Source organism: Anomaloglossus baeobatrachus, chromosome 10, assembly GCF_048569485.1.
Source record: "Anomaloglossus baeobatrachus isolate aAnoBae1 chromosome 10, aAnoBae1.hap1, whole genome shotgun sequence".
Taxonomy (NCBI): domain Eukaryota; kingdom Metazoa; phylum Chordata; class Amphibia; order Anura; family Aromobatidae; genus Anomaloglossus; species Anomaloglossus baeobatrachus.
The window spans coordinates 75,069,989-75,091,916 of record NC_134362.1 but is presented as its reverse complement, the minus strand read 5'-3'; the positions used below and the strand labels follow the sequence as shown (position 1 = coordinate 75,091,916).

General features: G+C 50.1%; 1 protein-coding gene across 1 annotated transcript; it reads left to right on the top strand.

Annotated features, from left to right (window-relative positions):
* Positions 1–1,358: 1,358 nt before the first annotated feature.
* LOC142254359 (stabilizer of axonemal microtubules 4-like) lies at positions 1,359–20,539 on the top strand. The gene is made up of 7 exons (XM_075325405.1): positions 1,359–1,430; positions 10,943–11,006; positions 12,281–12,387; positions 13,347–13,415; positions 20,096–20,182; positions 20,275–20,355; positions 20,438–20,539. The coding sequence occupies exons 1-7, from the start codon at positions 1,359–1,361 to the stop codon at positions 20,537–20,539; spliced, it is 582 nt and encodes a 193-aa protein (XP_075181520.1).
* The last annotated feature ends 1,389 nt before the right edge of the window (positions 20,540–21,928 follow it).

Genomic DNA, 21,928 nt, shown 5'->3' with positions numbered 1-21,928 from the left:
CATCTCCTCCTTGGTTACGGGTCCCTGACCTTTGGTGTTGCTAAGAACAAGCTAATCAAAACCCTAGGAACAGTCTGCACCACACCCAGCAGACACACCAGTGGACAGCCTGAAGGAAATAGGGCTGGCCACCTGGGGGGTTGGTTAATGGGAGGTCTGGAGTGTTAGGAGACAGTCAGTTGAGGAGTGACTCTCAAGAGGAGAGGTCACAAGTAGTTGAGTGGTGACTCTCAAGAGGAGAGGTCAGGAGCTAGGCTCCTCATATACTAGGTGGCAGACGTTGGTCTGGGCCTGGTAGGAGCTGGACTCCGGTCGCAGGGGATTGTGACAAGGGGCACGGACTGTCGACGAGGACAGCTGGCGGGCTTGTACCATCACCGGGCAGGGGCCAGGGCACAACGGGGTACGTGGACCCCAGGCCAGGAAGAAGCTTCAGGCACCCTGGTAATTCATCTGAGGACGGAGCCTTCAAGATCCGTTCTCCACCCACTCCAAAATCGGGGTACTAGCGCAACGAGGGGGATAGGACTTTCCCACTGCCTAGTCCAGAAAATCCCAAGCTTCAACCCTGAGAACAAGCTCACTCCGTTAGCCATACGGGTGAGCGGGAGCCGTTTTAGTTTCAAGCTGAAAGGGACCAACTGTAGGAAAAGGTGCCAAGATCAAGGTCACAGGCTAACAAGCAACACCAATGGGCACGGGATCCAGGCGTGCTCCCTCCCTTCTGCAGTGGCATCAAGAGCTTTGGTTTACCACGGTTGTCAGCGTCAGCATTATTGGACTGAGTGAGTATGCAATTAACCCTTACCGGCCTGAGGGCACCTCCCCGACACCATCACCGAGTCCCGGGGCATTCCCCCTACCCGTGAAGGGGTTAAATACCTGGCTGCCCGCACCATCGTCACCGGGTACTCCCATCCGCAGCGGTGGTACTCTACTCTTACCACACACCACGGGTGGCATCACGAACTTTCCACACCATCCCCTGAAGATAACGGACTGTGGAAAAAGAAGCGCAATAGGGTCTTACCCCAATAGATACGGGGTTTGACATGAGCAGTTCTACTCACCAATGGAAGTTGTGACAGTCACATCTACTATAAAGGCATGTCACTCCAAGTCACGGCAGCAGTCCCCACAGTGGCTGATAACAGAGAGTAGTAGAGATGGATTTTGAAGCCGCGTCAATGACCAATGATCATGGAAGTTTAAGATTAATGTTGCTATATTTCATGCTCAGGTCAACGCATTTCAGGAGACTCAACTCCCTTACTCAGGACAAACAGGCAGAAGAACATCAAATCTCCATTGTTTGATTGATAAGCAGAAATCTGCCATTCACATGTGTGGGTGGGGTTATGGATAGCTCAGCATTAAGAGGACTGCCCCAGATGAAGCAGTTTTTAGTGAAAACTACAGCAGCCAATAAAGTAAGTGACACATCGTTAGAATCAGGATCTCTGCCCCTACATTATGCGGCTCACCGATGGGAGAGCAAAACCTGGTGGCAGATTCCCTTTAACATAAACACAATAAAGAGAATTTTGTTTACTTACCGTAAATTCTTTTTCTTATAGTTCCGTCTTGGGAGACCCAGACCTTGGGTGTTTAGCTTCTGCCTCCGGAGGACACACAAAGTACTACACTTAAAAGTGTAGCTCCTCCCTCTGAGCTTATACACCCCCTGGTGAGCCAGTCCCAGCCAGTTTAGTGCAAAAGCTGAAGGAGAATAGCCACGCACAAGTAGAACAGGACAAGAGCCGGAACAACCGGAAACTCTGTCCATGACAACAGCCGGTGAAAACACGCGGAACAAGGAAATTGCCAACAGGCAACAGGGAGGGTGCTGGGTCTCCCAAGACGGACCTATAAGAAAAAGAATTTACGGTAAGTAAACAAAATTCTCTTTTTCTTTATCGTTCCTTTGGGAGACCCAGACCTTGGGACGTTCCAAAGCAGTCCCTGGGTGGGAAATAAACAGAAAAACTAAGAAGTAGGCAAAACCTAACTTCACAAATGGGCGACCGCCGCCTGAAGGATGCGTCTGCCCAAGCTCGCATCTGCCGAAGCATGAGCATGCACTTGGTAGTGCTTCGAGAAGGTATGCAGGCTAGCCCAAGTGGCAGCCTGACAGACTTGTTGAGCCGTAGCCTGGTGCCTAAAAGCCCAAGAGGCACCGACAGCTCTGGTCGAGTGTGCTTTGATCCCCGGCGGGGGAGGCGCCTGCGTACTCTGGTAGGTGTCCGAAATGGTCGACCTAATCCAACGGGCTAAGGTCGGCTTAGAAGCAGGGAGGCCCTTGCGCCGACCTGTGGTTAGCACAAAAAGAGAGGTGCACCGCCTAAGCGCAGCGGTGCGAGACACATAGATCCGGAGAGCACGCACCAGATCTAGAGTATGTAGAGCTTTTTCAAAGCGATGAACAGGGGCCGGACAGAAGGAAGGTAAGGTAATGTCCTGGTTAAGGTGGAAGGGAGAGACCACCTTAGGAAGAAAGTCCGGAGTCGGACGGAGAACCACCTTGTCTTGATGAAAGACTAAAAAAGGTGACTCCGAGGAGAGCGCAGCCAAATCAGAGACTCTCCTGACAGAAGTTATGGCAACCAGAAAGGCCACTTTCTGTGAAAGATGATACAAAGAAACCTCCCTAAGAGGCTCAAAGGGTGGTTTCTGCAAGACCGTGAGAACCAAGTTAAGGTCCCAGGGGTCCAAGGGCCGCCGATAAGGCGGAATGATGTGAGACGCGCCCTGCATGAAGGTGCGGACCTGAGCCAGCCGAGCGAGACGCCGCTGGAACAGAACTGACAGAGCCGAAACTTGTCCCTTGAGAGAGTTGAGGGGCAGTCCTAGCTGCAGACCGGACTGTAGAAAAGACAGAAGGATCGGCAAGGAGAATGGCCAAGGAGGATGGCCAGTAGAAGACACCAGGACAGAAAATTTTTCCAAGTCCTGTGATAGATCTTAGCGGAGGAAGACTTACGGGCCCGAGTCATAGTGGAGATGACTTCAGGGGGAATACCAGAAGCCGTCAAAATCCAGGACTCAAGAGCCACGCCGTCAATTTGAGGGCCGCAGAATTCGGGCGGAAAAAACGGACCTTGCGAGAGTAGGTCTGGACGGTCCGGGAGATGCCACGGCATCTCTACGGACAGTTGGAGCAGGTCCGGATACCAAGCTCGCCTGGGCCAGTCCGGTGCAATGAGGATGACTCGACGACCCTCCATTCTGATCTTGCACAGGACTCTGGGCAAGAGAGCTAGAGGGGGAAACACGTAGGACAGACGAAACTGGGACCAGTCCTGAACCAGAGCGTCCCCTGCGAAGGCCTGAGGATCGTGGGAGCGAGCCACGTAAACAGGAACGTTGTTGTTGTGACGAGATGCCATTAGGTCCACGTCCGGAGTGCCCCATTTGCGGCAGATCGACTGAAATACTGCCGGGTGCAGGGACCACTCGCCACCGTCCACGCTTTGATGGCTGAGGTAATCTGCCTCCCAGTTTTCCACGCCTGGGATGTGGACTGCGGATATGGTGGAATTGGAGTCTTCCGCCCATTGAAGGATGCGTTGTACCTCCATCATTGCCAGGCGGCTGCGTGTCCCGCCTTGGTGATTGATGTAGGCAACCGCTGTCGCGTTGTCTGACTGGACTCGAATGTGCCTGCCCGCGAGCAGGTGGTGAAATGCTAGGAGAGCTAGAAGCACAGCTCTGGTTTCCAGCACATTGATTGAAAGGGCTGACTCGGACGGAGTCCAAGTGCCCTGTGCTCTGTGGTGGAGACATACCGCTCCCCAGCCGGAGAGACTGGCATCCGTGGTGAGAATCACCCAGGACGGGGCCAGAAAGGAGCGCCCTTGTGACAGGGAGAGGGGCCGAAGCCACCACTGAAGAGAGCTCCTGGTCCGTGGCGACAGGAGTGACAGCTGTTTGTTTAAGGGCAACTTCACAAGTGCCGGCAAAGTCTCGAACTGCATCCCTAGGTACGTGAGACTCTGGGTCAGAGTTAGAGTGGATTTGGGAAGATTGACAAGCCACCCAAATTGGGCTAGAGTGGCGAGAGTGAGCGAGACACTCCGCTGACAGTCTGCGCTGGATGGAGCCTTGACTAGAAGGTTGTCCAGGTAAGGAAGCACTGCCAACCCCTGGAGGTGCAGAACCGCAATCACTGCTGCCATGACCTTGGTGAATACCCGAGGGGCCGTGGCTAACCCGAAGGGGAGAGCCACGAATTGGAAATGATCTTCTCCTATTGCAAAGCGTAGCCAACGCTGGTGTGAAACTGCAATTGGCACATGTAGATAGGCATCTCTGATGTCGATGGATGCTAGGAAATCCCCTTGGGTCATTGAGGCAATGACTGATCGCAGAGACTCCATGCGAAAGTGCCGCACCCGAACATGCTTGTTGAGAAGCTTGAGATCCAGAATGGGCCGGAAGGTACCGTCCTTTTTGGGAACTAGGAAGAGGTTTGAGTAAAAACCTCTGAACCGTTCCCGGGCGGGAACTGGTACAATTACTCCGTTGGCCTGCAAGGCTGCCACGGCCTGTGAGAAGGTGGCGGCCTTGGAGCAGGGGGGAGTAGAGAGAAAAAATCTGTTTGGCGGGCTGGAAGAAAATTCTATCCTGTAGCCGTGAGAGATGATCTCCCTCACCCACTGATCGGAGACTTGTTGAAACCAAGCGTCGCCAAAGTGGGAGAGCCTGCCACCGACTAAGGACGTTGCTGGAGCGGGCAGAGAGTCAGGAGGAGGCTGCCTTAGTGGCAGAACCTCCTGCGGTCTTCTGTGGACGCGCTTTTGGGCGCCAGTTGGATTTCTGGTCCTTAGCTGAGTTAGCGGACGAGGCGGAGGGCTTAGAGGACGACCAGTAGGAGGAACGAAAGGAGCGAAACCTCGACTGATTCCTACCCAGGGCAGGTTTCCTGGTCTTGGTTTGTGGCATGGAAGTACTCTTCCCGCCAGTAGCTTCTTTAATAATTTCATCCAGCTGTTCACCGAACAGCCGGGAACCAGCAAAGGGGAGCCCAGCAAGGTACTTCTTGGAAGAAGCATCTGCCTTCCACTCTCGAAGCCACAAGATCCTGTGGATAACGAGGGAATTAGCTGAAGCCACCGCAGTGCGGTGAGCAGCCTCTAGCATGGCAGACATGACATAAGATGAAAAAGCTGAAGCCTGAGAAGTTAAGGCAACCATCTCGGGCATAGATTCCCTGGTGAGGGAATGCATCTCCTCCAGAGAAGGAACCAAAACATTTGAGTTTGCCCATATACTGAATAATTTACATGTACTGAATAAATTATCAACAGAGATTCTGTATATATTATATCTTTATTGTATCATAACTTACAAAAACCATTCAATTAGAAAAATAAAGTGCTGGCACCCACAGATTTAAAATCCCCTACCCCATAAAAACATACAAAGGACAAAAACTGCTGCAGTGTGGTACAATAATAAAAGTATTTAAAAGGAGAAGTATTGCACATTTTGAACCTCTGGGTATACTTTTACTCATACATATATCATTTCTACTGAACACAATCACCTCATCAATGATATAAAGTGCAGAATGCAAATTGTAAAGGGAATATATCAGGTGGCTATCCCAGCATCATTAAGGACATAAAAAGACAATATCATCACCTGTCCCAAATGACCAATATCTATACATATACCTTTTCAGGCAGGATTGTAAGCTCAAGGTCGTGATTGAAAGTCACAAACAGCCACCTATGATCCAACAGGTGATGAGTACAGTTATTATCAGAAAAGTCCCAGAGATCAGACCACACTGCCCAGCACCTCGACGCGTTTCGCTTTCGCTTCGTCAGGAGGTGCTGGGGCAGTCAAATGGTCATTCTTATATAGTACAAGGCCCACCTGATGTCCTCCATGGCGCGCGTCGCAGGGCGGAAGCCGCGTCATCCACCATAGCCGGCGTCCCGGAAGACGCTGTGCGCATGCACAGTAAGCGTCCCTCAATTGGGCGCCGGCCAGGGAGGGGAGGCAGCTACCGCCATGCAGCGCGTGCGCTGACGTCAGTCCGGCCAGCAGCCATACTAGAAGGGGGCAAAGATAATGGCAAAATACATAACATAGTTTTTAAATAGCCTGGTGCATGGAAATGAAGCGGACATGTATTTTATATGGCAATAATGCTTGGATAAATAGATGTATGTTGGATATACATACATATATAGTACAATTGTGCCAAACCATATATGGGCTGACAAATGCTCAGTGCCGACATCTAGAGGACAATTCCTCACTAATGCCACTAGTCAGTGTAAACACCATCATTTATTTCATTAAGGGATATAGAACCTCAGACATATTAGATATCATCATATCAAGCAGATAGTTATTTAAATATAATCATCATCCCAAGTGAGGAGACGCTTCCAACATAGTATTCATAATTCATAAGATAGTTCATGCAGTAGAAAGTCCAATTCATCCACAAAAAATTCATATAATTGTATTATGCAGCTAGGAACTTTGTGTGTGAAGATAAATAATAGAAGAATGACCTAAAATCACAAAAAGGTGAGTAAGTCAAATGACAGCTTAAAAAAAGGGGGATTTTTTAATATCCACCCAAGAGCTCATACAGTTTTAATTTCATAAATCTCAACAATCCATGAATCACAGAAGCTTGATCTTTACCACCAAACCAAAGGAATTGTCCAAACAAAGCGGAGAGGAAATAGCGGAACAGAACCCCCCCCCAAAATTTGGGATTGCTTAATATAAAGATAACCAATTACAGCACAAAAAGGTCAAAGGATCACCACATTAGGTTCACAAAAAGGGCCTGAAGGAGATAAGATCATTCAAGCCCTTTGGTTTCTCTGTCTCCAACGTGGTGATCCACTTGACCTCCCTCTGGGCCAGAATCCTTTTGGGGTCGCCACCTCTAGGGCTCAGATATACCCTATCTATTCCTCGGAATCTGAGCAGGCGCCAATTACAATTGTGCCTGTCTCGAAAATGCCTTGGGATATTTTTCAAGAGATCCAGTTCCTCAGGTTTCACCGTCCTAGCCGCCTTATTAATATCTCTTATATGCTCCAGAACTCTCACTCTAAACTCACGGGAGGTCAGGCCCACATATATGAGCCCACATGGGCATATAGCCCAGTAGATCACATGAGTTGTTCTACAATTGATGTTATGAACAATTTTGAATTCCTTGTCACGGCCAGAATTATGAAATGAAAAAACCCTCTCCATCTGTGAGCAGGCCCCACAGTCCCCACAACAATAGGAACCCCATCTTGGTCCTCTTGATTTCTCTAAGAAGTTAGAGGGAGGTGGTGTATAGTGACTTCTCACCATCATTTCTTTTAAGGTTTTCGACCTCCATGGTGTTATAGAGGGCCTATCCGTAAGAGCAGATCTAAGATCACTGTCAGATAATAGTATAGGCCAATAGCGACTGATCACCTCCTTCATCTCACGCCATTGAGAATGATAGGGCGTGATAAGTCTCACTTGGTCATCAGATGTCCTAGATACTGACCTCAAAAGACTCTCTCTAGGTGTGGCCCTCGCCCTGTCATAACCACGCTGGATTACATCATCTGCATAATGTCTGTTCCTAAATCTCCTTTTTAATTCCAGAGCCTGTCCCTCAAAAAGGTTAATGTCTGAGCATATACGTCGTGCCCTAAGAAACTGACCTGTTGGGACCGATTTTATGACTTGTGGTGGATGGGATGACTTGGCGCATAACAAAGAGTTGACAGCAGTATCTTTTCTGTAGATGTCTGTCTTGATGGAACCACATTCATTCCTCACGACCTTGATGTCCAAAAACTCAATAGAGTCCATGCTGCAATGATAGGTCAGATGGATGTTAGAGGTGTTATTATTCAAAGATGACAAAAACAGATCAAGTTTCTCCCGCTCACCCTGCCAGATCGCAAAGATGTCATCAATATACCTCACCCACAATATTACTGTTCCATCATCATTCTCAGGGAATTGGATTAGGCGTTCCCAATACCCCAGGAAGAGGCACGCATACGAGGGCACACAAGACGCCCCCATAGCAGTGCCCCTCTCCTGGAGATAGTACCGCCCCCTGAAGAGAAAGTAATTGTGGGTGAGGATAAATCTGAGCAAGGTGAGCAGGAGATTGATCAGCCCTCCATCCAGGGAGGTAGTGCCCAAGAAAAACTCCACTGCCCTTAACCCGTCTGCATGGGATATAGATGTATAAAGGGATTCTACATCAGCGGTTACCATGATAGTATTTTCGTCAAGATGTAAATCCTGCAGACGGACCAGGAAATCAGTGGAGTCTCTAATGTATGAGGGAAGATCAAACATCAGGGGCTTCAAATAATGATCCAAAAAATTGCAAATAGGTTCACAAAGGCCACTGATCCCCGACACGATCGGTCTGCCCGGGGGATTCAATATGTCCTTGTGAACCTTTGGTAAGAAGTACAAGGTTGGTGTTGTGGGAAACTGTTTAAGCAACCCCTCCAACACCGACTGTGGTATGATACTCTCATTAAATGCCTTTTTGAGTATCCTCTCTAGTTCTCCCTGAAATAGAGCTGTTGGATTACTATCCAACTTGCGGTAACAATCGCGGTTGTTCAATTGTCTAAAGGCTCCTCCAGAGAAGCAGAGATGACTTTGAGAGCCCACACTGCTGCAAAAGTTGGGGAAAACGCGGCCCCCGCCGCTTCATACACGGATTTGGCCAGAAGGTCAATCTGACGGTCAGTGGCATCCCTAAGGGAAGTGCCATCAGCCACCGACACAACGGTCCGGGCTGAGAGTCTAGACACCGGAGGGTCTACCTTTGGGGAGTGAGCCCACTCCTTGACCACCTCAGGTGGAAAGGGAAAACGGTCATCAGAACCACGCTTTGGGAAGCGTTTGTCAGGACAGGCCCTGGGTTTGGTCACAGCGGTCTGAAAACTGGAGTGGTTAAAGAACACACTCTTTACTCTCTTAGGCGAGGTAAACTGGTGCTTTTCTGCCAGAGAGGGTTGCTCCTCTGATACTGGCGGATTGAGATCCAGTACAGAATTAATGGAAGCAATCAAGTCACTAAGTTCTGAGTCACCCTCGGAAAGATCAATGGGGCACATGGAGTTAGCCTCCGAGCCCCCTGTAAAGGCATCCTCCTCATCCTGCGAGTCAGGTCTTGAATCAGAACCGCGGGATGAGGAGGGAGGGGAAACCCTGCGTCGCCTCTTAGGAGGACGGGGCCTATGCTCTGATGATGAATCCTCTGTGAGCTCCGGTGGACGGAGGTCAGATGATAAGGTTCCTAACGGACCCTTAGCAAGAGCATTAGAGGCACCCTGTGAAGGGGGCTGATGCATATTCATCAAAGTCCTGGACAGAAGTCCCATGGACTCAGCAAATGACTGTGAGATAGACCTAGAAAAGGACTCTACCCAGGCCGGGGGTTCAGCCACAGGTGCAGAAGCAGCCTGAGAGACCACTGGGGGTGAGACTCCAGGCTGTGGCACCTCCAAGTTAGAGCAGACATCACAATGTGGATAGGTGCTCGGTTCAGGCAGCAGGAGCTTACATGCAGCGCATACAGTATAAAGCTTTGGAGCCTTGCTCCTCGTGTGAGACATGCTGCTGGAGTGGGGAACACTTCTACAAGAGAATGAACCCCAGGGAGTATATACAGAGGTCCACAGCCAGAGACCGGCTGTGGCTTACCAGACCGCTGGAAGCGGTGTTGTGTGCCCTCCAGATCCCGAAGCGCGGACCCCCAATGCACAGCACCTCAGCAGGGATGCAGAGTGCAGGATGGCCCAGTGCAGAGTGGACGCTGTCCAAGAAAATAGCCGCCGGAGCGAAGACAGGGGGCGGGACAGGGGGCATCCCTGTAGAAAGGCGAGATCTGGAGGGCCATAGAGACCTGCAGGGGAGGAGTCACTCACAAGCAGTGGGGAGTGTCCCTCCCCTGTGCAGGACGGCCGCCGGGAGGAGCCGTGCCTGTCCCTCTGCATGAGTGACATGCGAGGGCAGGTTACAGAAACTAGGCCTCCGGCGAAGCCGGGGCCTAAATTTGAGCAGCGAGGCCAACGCGCAGGCACCATCGGCGCGGTTCTCGGGCGAAAGCCGGAGAACCCGCCAGAAATGCCAAAAACAAGTACAGCAAACACACTCTCCCCATACAATAAAGGACAGAGACCCCCAACATATGAACGTCTCAGGTACTTAGCTGCTGAGACGCAGGGCCAGGTCCCTGGGGATGAGTGCTCCGGTCCAGCAGAGTCCTGAAGGGGCTGTGGACGGAGACCGGTCTCCTGCCAGGCATGAAGACCGCGCTGGCTCCCACTTCAATCCAGAGCCCAGGAGGGATGGTGAAGGAGCACGGCATGTAAGGCTCCAGCCTTGGAAATCAACCTTACATCACCGCCGACACAGTGGGGTGAGAAGGGACATGCCGGGAGTCCAGATGTGGACCCGCATTTCTTCAATCTCTTTCCAAAAATCAAAAAATCAGATGAGAATGCATGTGTGGATGTATGCCTCCTGAACACAAAGTGATACACTGGCTGGGACTGGCTCACCAGTGGGTGCATAAGCTCAGAGGGAGGAGCTACACTTTTAAGTGTAGTACTTTGTGTGTCCTCCGGAGGCAGAAGCTAAACACCCAAGGTCTGGGTCTCCCAAAGGAACGATAAAGAAAGGTCATTTATCACTGATTCCTCTCAGCACAGTTCCTGATACAGTCCTCTGTTACTATAGCTTAGTCCTTGTTACTTGAATGAGGTCCATTACGACACCTAGTAAGATGTGATTTTGTGGCAGACACTGCAGATTCATACAGTCTCTTTACCCTGCTAATCTGTGGTGCTCTTAGAAGTTGGACCCCACTAATCACACATGATGTACTATCCTACCTATCTAAATCTGCTTATTTTCCTATACTAAACTCATCTTATTGCCACAGGGGCCATGTTTCATGTCTACAGAATACAAAACCAGGTTCACACCGAAGGCATCTCATCACCCAGGTGAGACTTATATAAGAAAGGTGCAGTCGATGTTTCAGAGATTTTCAGATAAAGGGGTTGTCTAGTCTAAAATGACAAGTCTGCAGTCACTATTGGACCTGTAGACTTGTGAATCCTCACATTGTGCACATTGCGCACTATGAGGATTCTGCAGTGTTAAGGGGGCATTACACGGTAGCGATATCGCTAGCAATTTGTAGTGATAGCGAGCGTGTAAGTACCCGCCCCCGTCGCGCATGCGATTGTTTGTGATCGCTGCCGTAGCGAACATTATCGCTACGGCAGCGTCACACATACTTACCTGGTCGGCGTCGTCGCTGTGACTGCCGAACAATCCCTCCTTCAAGGGGGCGGGACGTTCGGCATCACAGCGACGTCACCGCAACGTCACTAAGCGGCCGGCCAATCAAAGCAAAGGGGCGGAGATGAGCAGGACGTAACATCCCGCCCACCTCCTTCCTTCCGCATTGGGGCCGGCGGCAGGTAAGGAGACGGTCCTCGCTCCTGCAGTGTCACACATAGCGATGTGTGCAGCCGCATAAGCGATGAACCACCTGGATAAACAACCCTTACCGATTTTTGAGTTTGGGACAACCTCTCCATGGTGAACAATTTTCACCATTTTTTAGGTCGCTTAAGGTCGCTGGTCAGTGTCACACGCTGCGATATCGTTAATGACGCCGGATGTGCGTCACTAACAACTTGACCCCGACGACAAAACATTAACAATATTGTAGCGTGTAAAGCCCCCTTTAGAGTATATAGCATACTTGTGGGCACGTGACCTCCATTCCCAGCTCTGCCGAGTCCTCACAGTGCGCACAATGTCAGGATTCACAAGTCTGCAGTCACATAAAGTGACACATAGAGAGATGGCAGACTTGTCATTTTAGATTGGACAACTCCTTTAAGCAATTGTCCTGTGAACTATTATTTTTATCAGTATATTTTGATGATTGCCTTTCCTCTGCCCTTGCTCACTTGAAGTCACTTTCTAACGATGACGGCACTAATTTATGTCACTGACTGCACCTATGAAATTATATGGGAAATTGGGGAGGATTGAATTAACAGCCTAACATAATATTGAGGTGTCTCTGGACGAGGAAAGCCCCTTTTGTTGACCTCTAATTCTAGGGAAAAAAATAAAATAGTGTCATCACATCTGCATTGTCTGACGTCAGATAATCACTTCATATAAAATGTCTAATTGCTCATAATGGACCGGTGATGAGCTTATGTCTGTTATTAAACTTTATCAACTTTTTTTCCAGGAAGATCCCAAACTGAAATAATCGGAGAAATGGAGAATTCGGGATTCACTGAAGGATCAAATTTGGAACCAATCACCCATGATCCTTATTCACAACACCGTGTGCCAGTAAATCTCCTAACATTGGGAAGGACAAATGCTGCTGATAGATGGCAGCTGTAAAGTCACTCATAACTTAATTCAATAAGAGATGGAAACTTTACATGATATATGATGGGACTATGTAGTTTATAGTTGACAGTTAAAGGGAACCTGTCACCAGGTTTTTCCCTTATAAGCTGTGGCCACCATCAATGAGCTCTTATATACAGCATTCCAGAATACTGTATATAGGAGCCCAGGCCGCTCTTTCTAACATCTGGTCCGATGGGTGTCACTGCTCTCGGTCCGTCGCCTCCTCCATCTTGTGGGATTGCCATCCTCTTGCCCAGCCACATGTGAATGATGTGTCCTATGTCATCCACACAGAGGCCACCATTGTGCTCCTGCGCATGCGCACTTTGTTCAGACCTGCTGCAGGCAGAGCAAAATACTGTAATGCACAAGTGCGATAAAAGGTCGAAGACCACCCACGCTCACTACAGTATTTTGATATGCTATCAGCCGGGCAGATGAAATTGCGCATGCACATGAGCACAATGGAAGCCTCTCTGTGAATGACGTAGAACATGCACATGGGACTGGGAAGGAGGACAGCAATCCCACATGATGAAAAAGGCGTCGGACCGACAACAGCGACACCCATCGGACCGGACCGCCAATTAGTTGAGTATTATAATGGTATTTTTTACATTATACAGAGTGGCCTGTGCACTTATATACAGTATTCTAGAATACTGTATAGAAGACCTCACTGGTGGTGGCCGCAGCTTATAAGGGAAAAACCTGGTGACAGCTTCTCTTTAATATCCAAGAGGATTCAGACCAGTGCAAGAGTTTACTGATGGAACTTCTTCACTTTTACCAAAATACCTTAGATTTTATTTATATTAGCTGACTAATCACCTTATTCTCTGTTAAAAATATTATTTTACTAATTGATGTTCCTATGTGCTTATATGTCATAGAAAGGATACCACCGCCTGATGGGGCACAGTATTACCAAGACAGATTTTCTGTCATCTTATACCATGCAGGTAATGACCAGACTATGCGGACCAGCAAAGTTCATAAAAAGAAATGGAGTCCTACAGCAAAGATCATAATGGGCTTCCCCTTACTGTGCCCAGAGCTCTGCGGCATGGCATTAGCTTTCCTCTTCAAGCTCTTAACATCACGCAGACGATTTCTTAAAACTTGCAACATTGGGAAGAGCTGCACAAGTGGCAGACCAGACTATAATCCATGCCTCCAAGAGCCCCGTAGTAGCCACATGGCTCGCCTGCCTCTATGCTATGTATGGTATTTAAATAGTTCCGAGAGTTTCTCTGACTGTATGTAGCACCCTAACCAAAAACAGAAGTGCCGGGATACTTTGGTATTGTATGTAGTATATTGTGATGCCATAATATAAAGAATATTACACAGAAAAATGGCTATGGATGCCAGTGACAATTAAACTGAACCTTCTGACAGCACAATATATGTAGCTATTGGAACGGTGCCCCAATTAAATAAAATAATGTGCACACATCACAAAAGATTGGTGAGCAAAAAAAAAAAATTAAATATATGTGCATAAAAAAATTGTATTAAAAAGGTATTCAGAATCAGGGGCAAGACCTTACACAAATGTAGCTAGTCAGCAAAAAAAAAGGAGCATATGACTATAAGATAGTAATTAAAAATTCAATACTTTTATTCAAACATCTAATAAAAAAAAAAGAAACCAAAAACTGAAAATGTATGAAAAGTAGCAGTGCATGAAGATGGCCAGCAGATGGCACCATCATGGCACCGGCTGGCCCACCCCCTGGTGTGAATCATCAGCCTCTGGAGGAAGGCAACAAGGATTTTTGGTTAGCTTAGATGTTCCTACCTGGGATGTAGGGTGTGGTGGTGTGTGACCTGTGTCCCCTGGCTTGCCCAGGGCGACACATTCCCCCTTAGCAAAATTCAGACCGTCCGCGGGCTGCCGTCCAACACCGGTTTTATTTTTCTGAAAAAGATAACATAATAATAATAACATATTTACATTTTTAATAATAACTCTTCCCAAGACGGGAGGCACATTTCTTTAACGTTGCAAACGGTTTACGGTTACGGTTTCCGCTCTCTCCCACCCAAGCAACCTGGCCCTGATGCTGCCCCTAAAGCCCAGGCAGCACCCCTTGACCCACAGTCCAGCGCACGGTACCCGAGCGGGATCTGTCCTTCCCTCCAGAGGGTAGCCACCGGTTCCTTTGGTGGCTGGGCCCCAGCCTGCTCTGCTCTGGGCCCTCCCTCCAACCTGCCTCTCCGGAGGCGGCATTGCGGAAAACGGTAACGGTAAACAACATATTTACAAGCCACTAACGTTTGTGGTTGCCCTGCAAGTTCACGGGCTTGTCCATGGATAGTTCCCATGCAAAACGTTTTAAACGGTCCCCACAGGGACAACGGTGCCGGCTCCAGCCGGTTGCAAATCACAAAGCAAATCAGGTAATGTACTCGGTATCATCATTTTCTTATCATTTTCAGCAACTTTCAACTTTTAAACAACAAACAAAGTGGTGGTCCCAACGGGGACGGTGCAACGGGCATCCGCTGCCCTACTCCAGGCCTTCAGGCTCCAGTGCTCCTTCCAAGGGAGGGGGCGCGGCGCTCACTCGGGACTCTTGGCTGCCCCTTAGCTTAGCGTCCAGCGCGAACCACCCCCGCTCCCCACAGTGCCGGGTGTATTGCACGATGTCGCCCGGCATCAGGTTGCGGCCGGGATGCTCTTCAGGCAGGTGGGCATTCACATCCCGCCGGGCTACAAACACTTCGGCCTCCAGGCCCGGCTCGTAGATGAACCCGTAGCCCCGGCGGACATCAAACCGCCTCACCTGCCCCTCGTACAACGGACCCCGGACACGGAACGTGGCCTGGCGGAGATTTTCTTTTTCTCGGATAGCTCGGGCCACCAGCTCGGCCTTCTTCCGCTCCCTCTTGGCGATCTCCAGGCCCAGCGGTACCGGCTCCCTATCCCAATACGGCGCTGCCGCCAGCGCCGGCGCACGGGTCGGGCCCCGCGGGACATCCTGGACGTTGCCCACTGTCAGGAATCTGGGCGGCATGTCCCGCGGTGTCTTGGCCTTGGGCGCTGCCTTGCAGCAACAACCCGGCGCTACCTCAGCCGAGGTGTGGGGGATGGGCATAGGGGCTTTCCGCTGCTGGGCCTTCGGCTCGGAGCGGGTCATCGCCTCCGGCTCGGGGATTTTTCAGGGGATGCCTCCGGTTCCACTTTCGGAGTTTTCCACGATAACACCTCCGGTGTGCCGCGGGCTCCGGCTACAGATCGGCCCGCCTGGGCGGGGACGCTGGGTACTGCTACCGGTTGCGGTGGTAGCAGGCCTAGTGGCGGGGTCACGGCCTCCGGGACGGGTGGCGAGGGAGGCAGCGGGGGGAGAGGGCTTGGACCGGGCCCCACAGCCGCGATGACCGGCCCTTCAAGGGCATCGGGACGTGGGTCACTCACCCTCCCTTTCTCCTCCTCGTGTCTCCGCACGGTGGCTATAACGTCCGCCATGTCGGCCTCCCACTCCTCCATGAGGAGCTGCATCTTCACCTGCAGCCGTTGGTAGAGCTGCGCGGTCCGGATCTCCACCCACGCCGCGGTTCCAGGCGCGGGGGCTACGGTGTCGCGGGACGGCATCCACATGATGGCTTCTCTTTCCAGGAACGGTATGTTTGCAGAGTCCTGGCGTCCTTGCTTTTATAGCTGCAGCTACATGCGTCCAGCCGCCATCGCGTCCCCCTTAGCTCTTTCCGGCCCCTCCTCTCTCGGGGCGGGGTTTCGGCCTTCGCGCCTCTACTACTCGAGAAGACGCTCGAGCGGGAACTTTTCGCGCTAAAGATGGCGGCTTCTGAAATTTTTCTGCCGGATACCTCCGGCGGTAACAAGGCGCACCTCTACCAGACAAAGTGTAGACTGGAGGAAAAACGGGTTTAAAAACCGCGCTAGGAAACCACGAGCAAGGATGTAAATGAATATTTTTCTTTTATTTAGATAATTCCAACGCGTTTCGGAGACCCATCTGTCTCCTTCCTCAGGGAAAAAGAATCTGAGTGATTCTTTTTCCCTGAGGAAGGAGACAGATGGGTCTCCGAAACGCGTTGGAATTATCTAAATAAAAGAAAAATATTCATTTACATCCTTGCTCGTGGTTTCCTAGCGCGGTTTTTAAACCTGTTTTTCCTCCAGTCTACACTTTGATATCCTTTGCTCAGACACGGGGCCGCTGCTGAACCACTAAAGCACTCATCCACGTTCTCTAAGGGGTTGTGACTGGCACAACCCAGCCAGGTGAGTGTGTTTTAACCCTTTCCCTCTGCCCTGTAAATCGGGTAAGACCCTATTGCGCCTTTTCTCTCCTACTATAGCACCTCTACCAGACGGCAGAGCGGTAAGATCCTGTTCGTGACGCCAAGTTGTCGCGGGCGGGGAGGAGGGTGTCAGCAAACTACGCTCACCCCTTCTGCTCGGGTCCGGCGGCTGCTGCTAAGTGGTGGCTCGAGCGGTGGGCCGGATGCCGGGGGTTTATCGAGCGGCACTCCTCGCCCGTGAGTGAAAGGGGGTTTGTTGGGTGTGGGGATGATGATTGTCCGTGACGCCACCCACGGTTGTGGTGATTTCACCACCGCTGCTCAATACGGGGGTCCCGGGGATGGTGATGCGGAGCAGCCAGGTGTTGTGTTGCCCCTCCGTGGGTAGGGGTTGGTGATCCCGGGGCCCGGTGATGGTTTGGGAGGTGCAGGGCCTGGTGGGCGCAGGGACGCGGGGGCAGCGCTGTGCCTTGCGGCACTGTGGTACTCACTCAGCCTGAGACGTTGACACAGTTTTTACGGTAAACCAAACGGCTGGTAAGACGGTCCCACGGACGGCTGCACTTGCTCTCCCGGTAGGTGACGGTGATGTCCCTTTTCCTAGCACCTTTGTGTACTTGTTGGTTGCGATGGGTCCCCACCGGTAACCCGCTCCCCGGCTTCAAGCTGGACCGGGGGAGCTCTACTCTTTGCCCACAGGCGCTGGCCCTAAGAAACTGGTGCCTTGGCGGTGGCGGTGTCTCTTCTACACTGGCGGGGCTGTTGCCTTCAATCGGGACTTGGTTGTTGGGGGATCTACGTCCCCTTCACTGACGGATTCGGCAAATTATGGCGACTCCAAGCCTTGCCGGGGTCCGAGAGGCCCCTGCCCTGGTGCTGACTGTCCTTCGGAACACTGCTCCAGACCGCCGGGCACACAGCCTACGGGGTCCTTCCAGGAACTTCCAAACGGTCCCCCTCCAGACAGTCACCGCCGTTGCTGACCTTGCTGACCTGTCCTGCACACAGCTGGACTACTTCAGGCTTTTACACGCTCTTTCTGTTCTGTCACCACTCTTGCTTTTCTCCTTTACTACTTTTCTTCCTTCACTTTCACTTAGCTGTTTACTTTAGCCCTGTCTGGGTTACTCCTCCACTCCTTCCACTTCCTCCTCCCTAACTAGACTCTACTTCACTCTTGCCCTGCCTGGGCTCAACTGCCTAGTTTCTCCTGCCTCCAGAGCTGTGTCCTCCTCGGTGGGCGGAGCCAACCGCCTGGCCCACCCCCTGGTGTGAATCATCAGCCTCTGGAGGAAGGCAACAAGGATTTTTGGTTAGCTTAGATGTTCCTACCTGGGATGTAGGGTGTGGTGGTGTGTGACCTGTGTCCCCTGGCTTGCCCAGGGCGACACAAATGCACCCCCCCATCACCCCCTACACACACACACGCACCCCAAGTCACCCCCTACACACACACACACTACAATGTACCCCCCATTATCCCTCCCCACACACACACAATATAGTGCACCCTCCATTACCCCTCCCCCCACACACAATACAATGCACCCTCCATTACCCCATCCCCAGACATAATACATTGCACCCTCCATCACCCCCTGCAGACACAAATTACACTACCCCATCACTACACACTCCTGCCCCCCACCCCTCGGAATACAGTACTCCCCCTCTGCCTGTCACAAAGCTGTGTCTCCTTCACAAATGTTCCCCGTTATGTGTCCTCACCCCTCCCCACACATCTCCATTAATTACACCAGTCTCTTCGGCTCCTCCATGGAGCGCTTACTGCTTCCTGATCCTGATGTCTCCTGTGTCCCGCCGCCCGCAGCACTGTGATGACGTCAGCAAGGTGCTGATCTCATCACGTTGCTGCACGTCAGGGGCGGGACCCAGTCCCGGCACGCTGTTCAAATGTATTTACGTTTGAAAGACGCAAATACATTTGAATAGGAAGGAGGAAGCTACGGTCAGGAGTACCGGCTCTGCTGCGCTCCTCTGCAGTGTGTACATGCCAGGCACACAGCAGCACACAGCAGGGCCGGCACAGCACAGCGCGCTGCCTCCTGCTGCAGCTAGTGTGTCGGGCATGCATGCACACACTGCGGAGGAGCGCGGCGGGACAGCAGATACAGCGGCCCACTACAGGTACTGGCCCACTGCACCGTGCCCCTGCTTCTGGGGGAGGGCAGCTGCCCCCCCTGCCCCTCGCTGGGCACGCCCATGGACTCCAGTGTAAGGGTGGAAAATTCAGCAGCTACTGGTAAATTTCAAAAATAAAAATAGATTCCAATAAAATGTAATGTGCCCATCCTTGTGGTAATGTGCCCATCATTGTGCCCCCTCCCCTTGTTTCAATGTGTCCATCCTTGTGCCCCTTTCTTGGGCCCTCTAGCAATGTCCCCTGCAGTAATGGGCCCTCTAGTAATGTCCTCCTACTGGTCCCTATTATGCAATAAAAATTATTCTCTCCTGTCCTCTGTTCCCGCAGTGCCTTCAGCTGCTTCTTGTAGAACCCTCCGTGATCACGTCCGATTCACAGGGTTGCTGTCTGCCGTCATGGCTTTACTGCAGTTGAATACTTTACGGCAGCGGTGGTGCAGTGAAGCATTCAACTGCTGTAAAGCGCTGATGGCAGCAGCGGCTCCATCTATTGGACGCGATCACAGAGGGGTCTGTGTACCTGCGGTCTTCAAGAAGCACCCCTTGATGATCATGTCCGGTGCATGGAGCCACCGCTGCTGTCAGTGCTTTACAGCAGTTGAATGCTTTACCGCACCGCTTCCACCGTTAAGCATTCAACTGCTGTAAAGCCATGGTGGCAGCTTGCAGCAGTGGTTCCATGCACTGGACGTGATCATCAAGGGGTGCCTCTTGAAGACCGCAGGCACACAGACCCCTCCATGATCGCATCCAATAGACGGAGCCACCGCTGCCATCAGCGCTTTACAGCAGCTGAATGCTGCTGCCATAAAGCAGTAAAGACATGATGGCAGACAGCAGCCCTGTGCATCGGACGCTATCACAGAGGGGTCTACGTGCCTTGCGGTCTACAAGAAGCAGCTGAGGGTACCGCGGGAATGGAGGAGAGGTGAGAATATTTTTTTTGTGGGACCCTAACCCGAGTATAATCCGAGGGGGGCATTTTCAGCATAAAAAAATGGGCTGAAAAACTTGGCTATACTCGAGTATATACGGTACTATCTTATAGCCATATGCACCTTAACTTCTAACAGCAGCCTAGGTCCATGTAATTCTTTAGCTTTTTGAACCATGTTGACGTCATCCACCAGGAGATACAGCAGTGACATAAGTGTGTGATACATTAGTGTCATAGAGGGAAACAAATCCAATCACTGATTCATTCCAGGGCAGAGAGGCTTTACCAGCTCTGGCCGGGCACTCCGACCGAGACAGCGGCTTCTCCAGGGAACTAGACCAAGTTCTCCGTACCAATGTAAGACTCAGTCATTGTATTCCGTTGTGTCCATCACTCATTGCCGTCCTCTGCCATTTAGATTTTCTCTTCTCTTGACAATTAACACACAGGCTCCATTCAATGACTTCCAGCCCAAAGATAGAAATAAGAACAAAGATGAAGTTTTGGGAAGGACGTTCGTTGGGAAGAAGGTGGGTAGCTGGATGTTTCGTAAATATGTAATTAATGGGTTTCGGATTGTAGGTTATAATATATACATTTTTTTTCTTTTAGGAGACATCTGGATTCAGTAACAATAATCTCATCTATGTACGGTCAGAGAAGGAGCCCCCACAACAGTACCTCACCAACTACAACCTGAGGTGGGGGATCTAGACCAGCTTTAGGGCTCATGCGCACGTAAATGCTGAATATTCTGCAGCGATTTGACAGTACATGTGCGCTTCAAATCGCTGCAGAAACACTGCATAATGGATGCAGGGAAACATGAGGCAATCCAGCAGCTTGATCCAAGAATTTTTAAAAAATATTTTTTATTGATGTATAATTAAAAAGTCCATAAAGTCACATGGAGTGGTAGATCAGACAGAGGACGCATTTCAAACGTCTAGTTCTTATTCAGTCTCTGAATAAGACTGAATAAGAACTAGACGTTCGAAACGCGTCCTCTGTCTGATTTACCACTCCATGTGACTTTATGGACTTTTTAATTATACATCAATAAAAAATATAATTTTTTAAAAATTCTTGGATCAAGCTGCTGGATTTCCTCATGTTTCCCTGACATTGTTTTGCCGATTTTTTTAATCCTTGCACGGTCCAAGGTTGGTGTCTCCTACACAGGTAAGCTGGAACATAACCTTTTTTTCTCTTGTATCTCTGCATAATGGATGCAGTATTTTTGTTAAAAAAAAGGCGATTTCGTGCGCTATGGCTGCTGCCCCCAACATAGACAGAGCGGAAGCTGCATCCAGAACGCACAAATAATTGACATGCTGCTTTTATGAACGCACGGATTTGGGTCAAAATTTTAGCACCCAAATCGCTGAGTTCATAAAAGCATCTTGCGCACGTCTCATGCACAATCTTCATAGATTGTGCAGGGGATGCAGGATGCATCCATTTACGCTGCAGTGCAATACGCAACGTAAATGCATGCAGTTACACAACGTGCGCATGAGCCCTTACTGCTAGTCATATCTGTATATCGTCATTTATACCATATTAATTAGAGAATAGCTCCTTTCTACATCTGAAAACTACATCCAGACTTTAGGAATAATTGGATGTGTCCCTGTGCTGAGATAATCTTATACAGTGCCTTGAAAAAGTATTCACACCCCATGAACTTTTCCACATTTTACCCTGTTATATCCACAAACCTCAAGGTATTTTCTTGCAATTTTAAGTGATATACCAACAATTATAGCAAGTATTTGTGAAGTGTAAGGCGGTGTGCACATGATGCAGTTTTGTCACAAAACCTTAAGGGTTTACTGAAGCTGGCAAAGTGAATGAGAATCCTGCACACGTTGAGTATTTTCTCCTTGAATATTTAGTGAACATATGTCAATTCCGTGAGCGTTTTTGGTGCAGATTTCACCCATACTAATGAGTGAGGAAAATCTGCACCAAAAACACACGTAAAAAAACGCATAAAAAAAACTGCAAAACACATTTTATGTTGCATTTTTCTTGCCAAGAGATGCAAAAATGGTACGGAAATTTCTGCACCAAATACTTAATGTGTGAACAAAGCCTAGA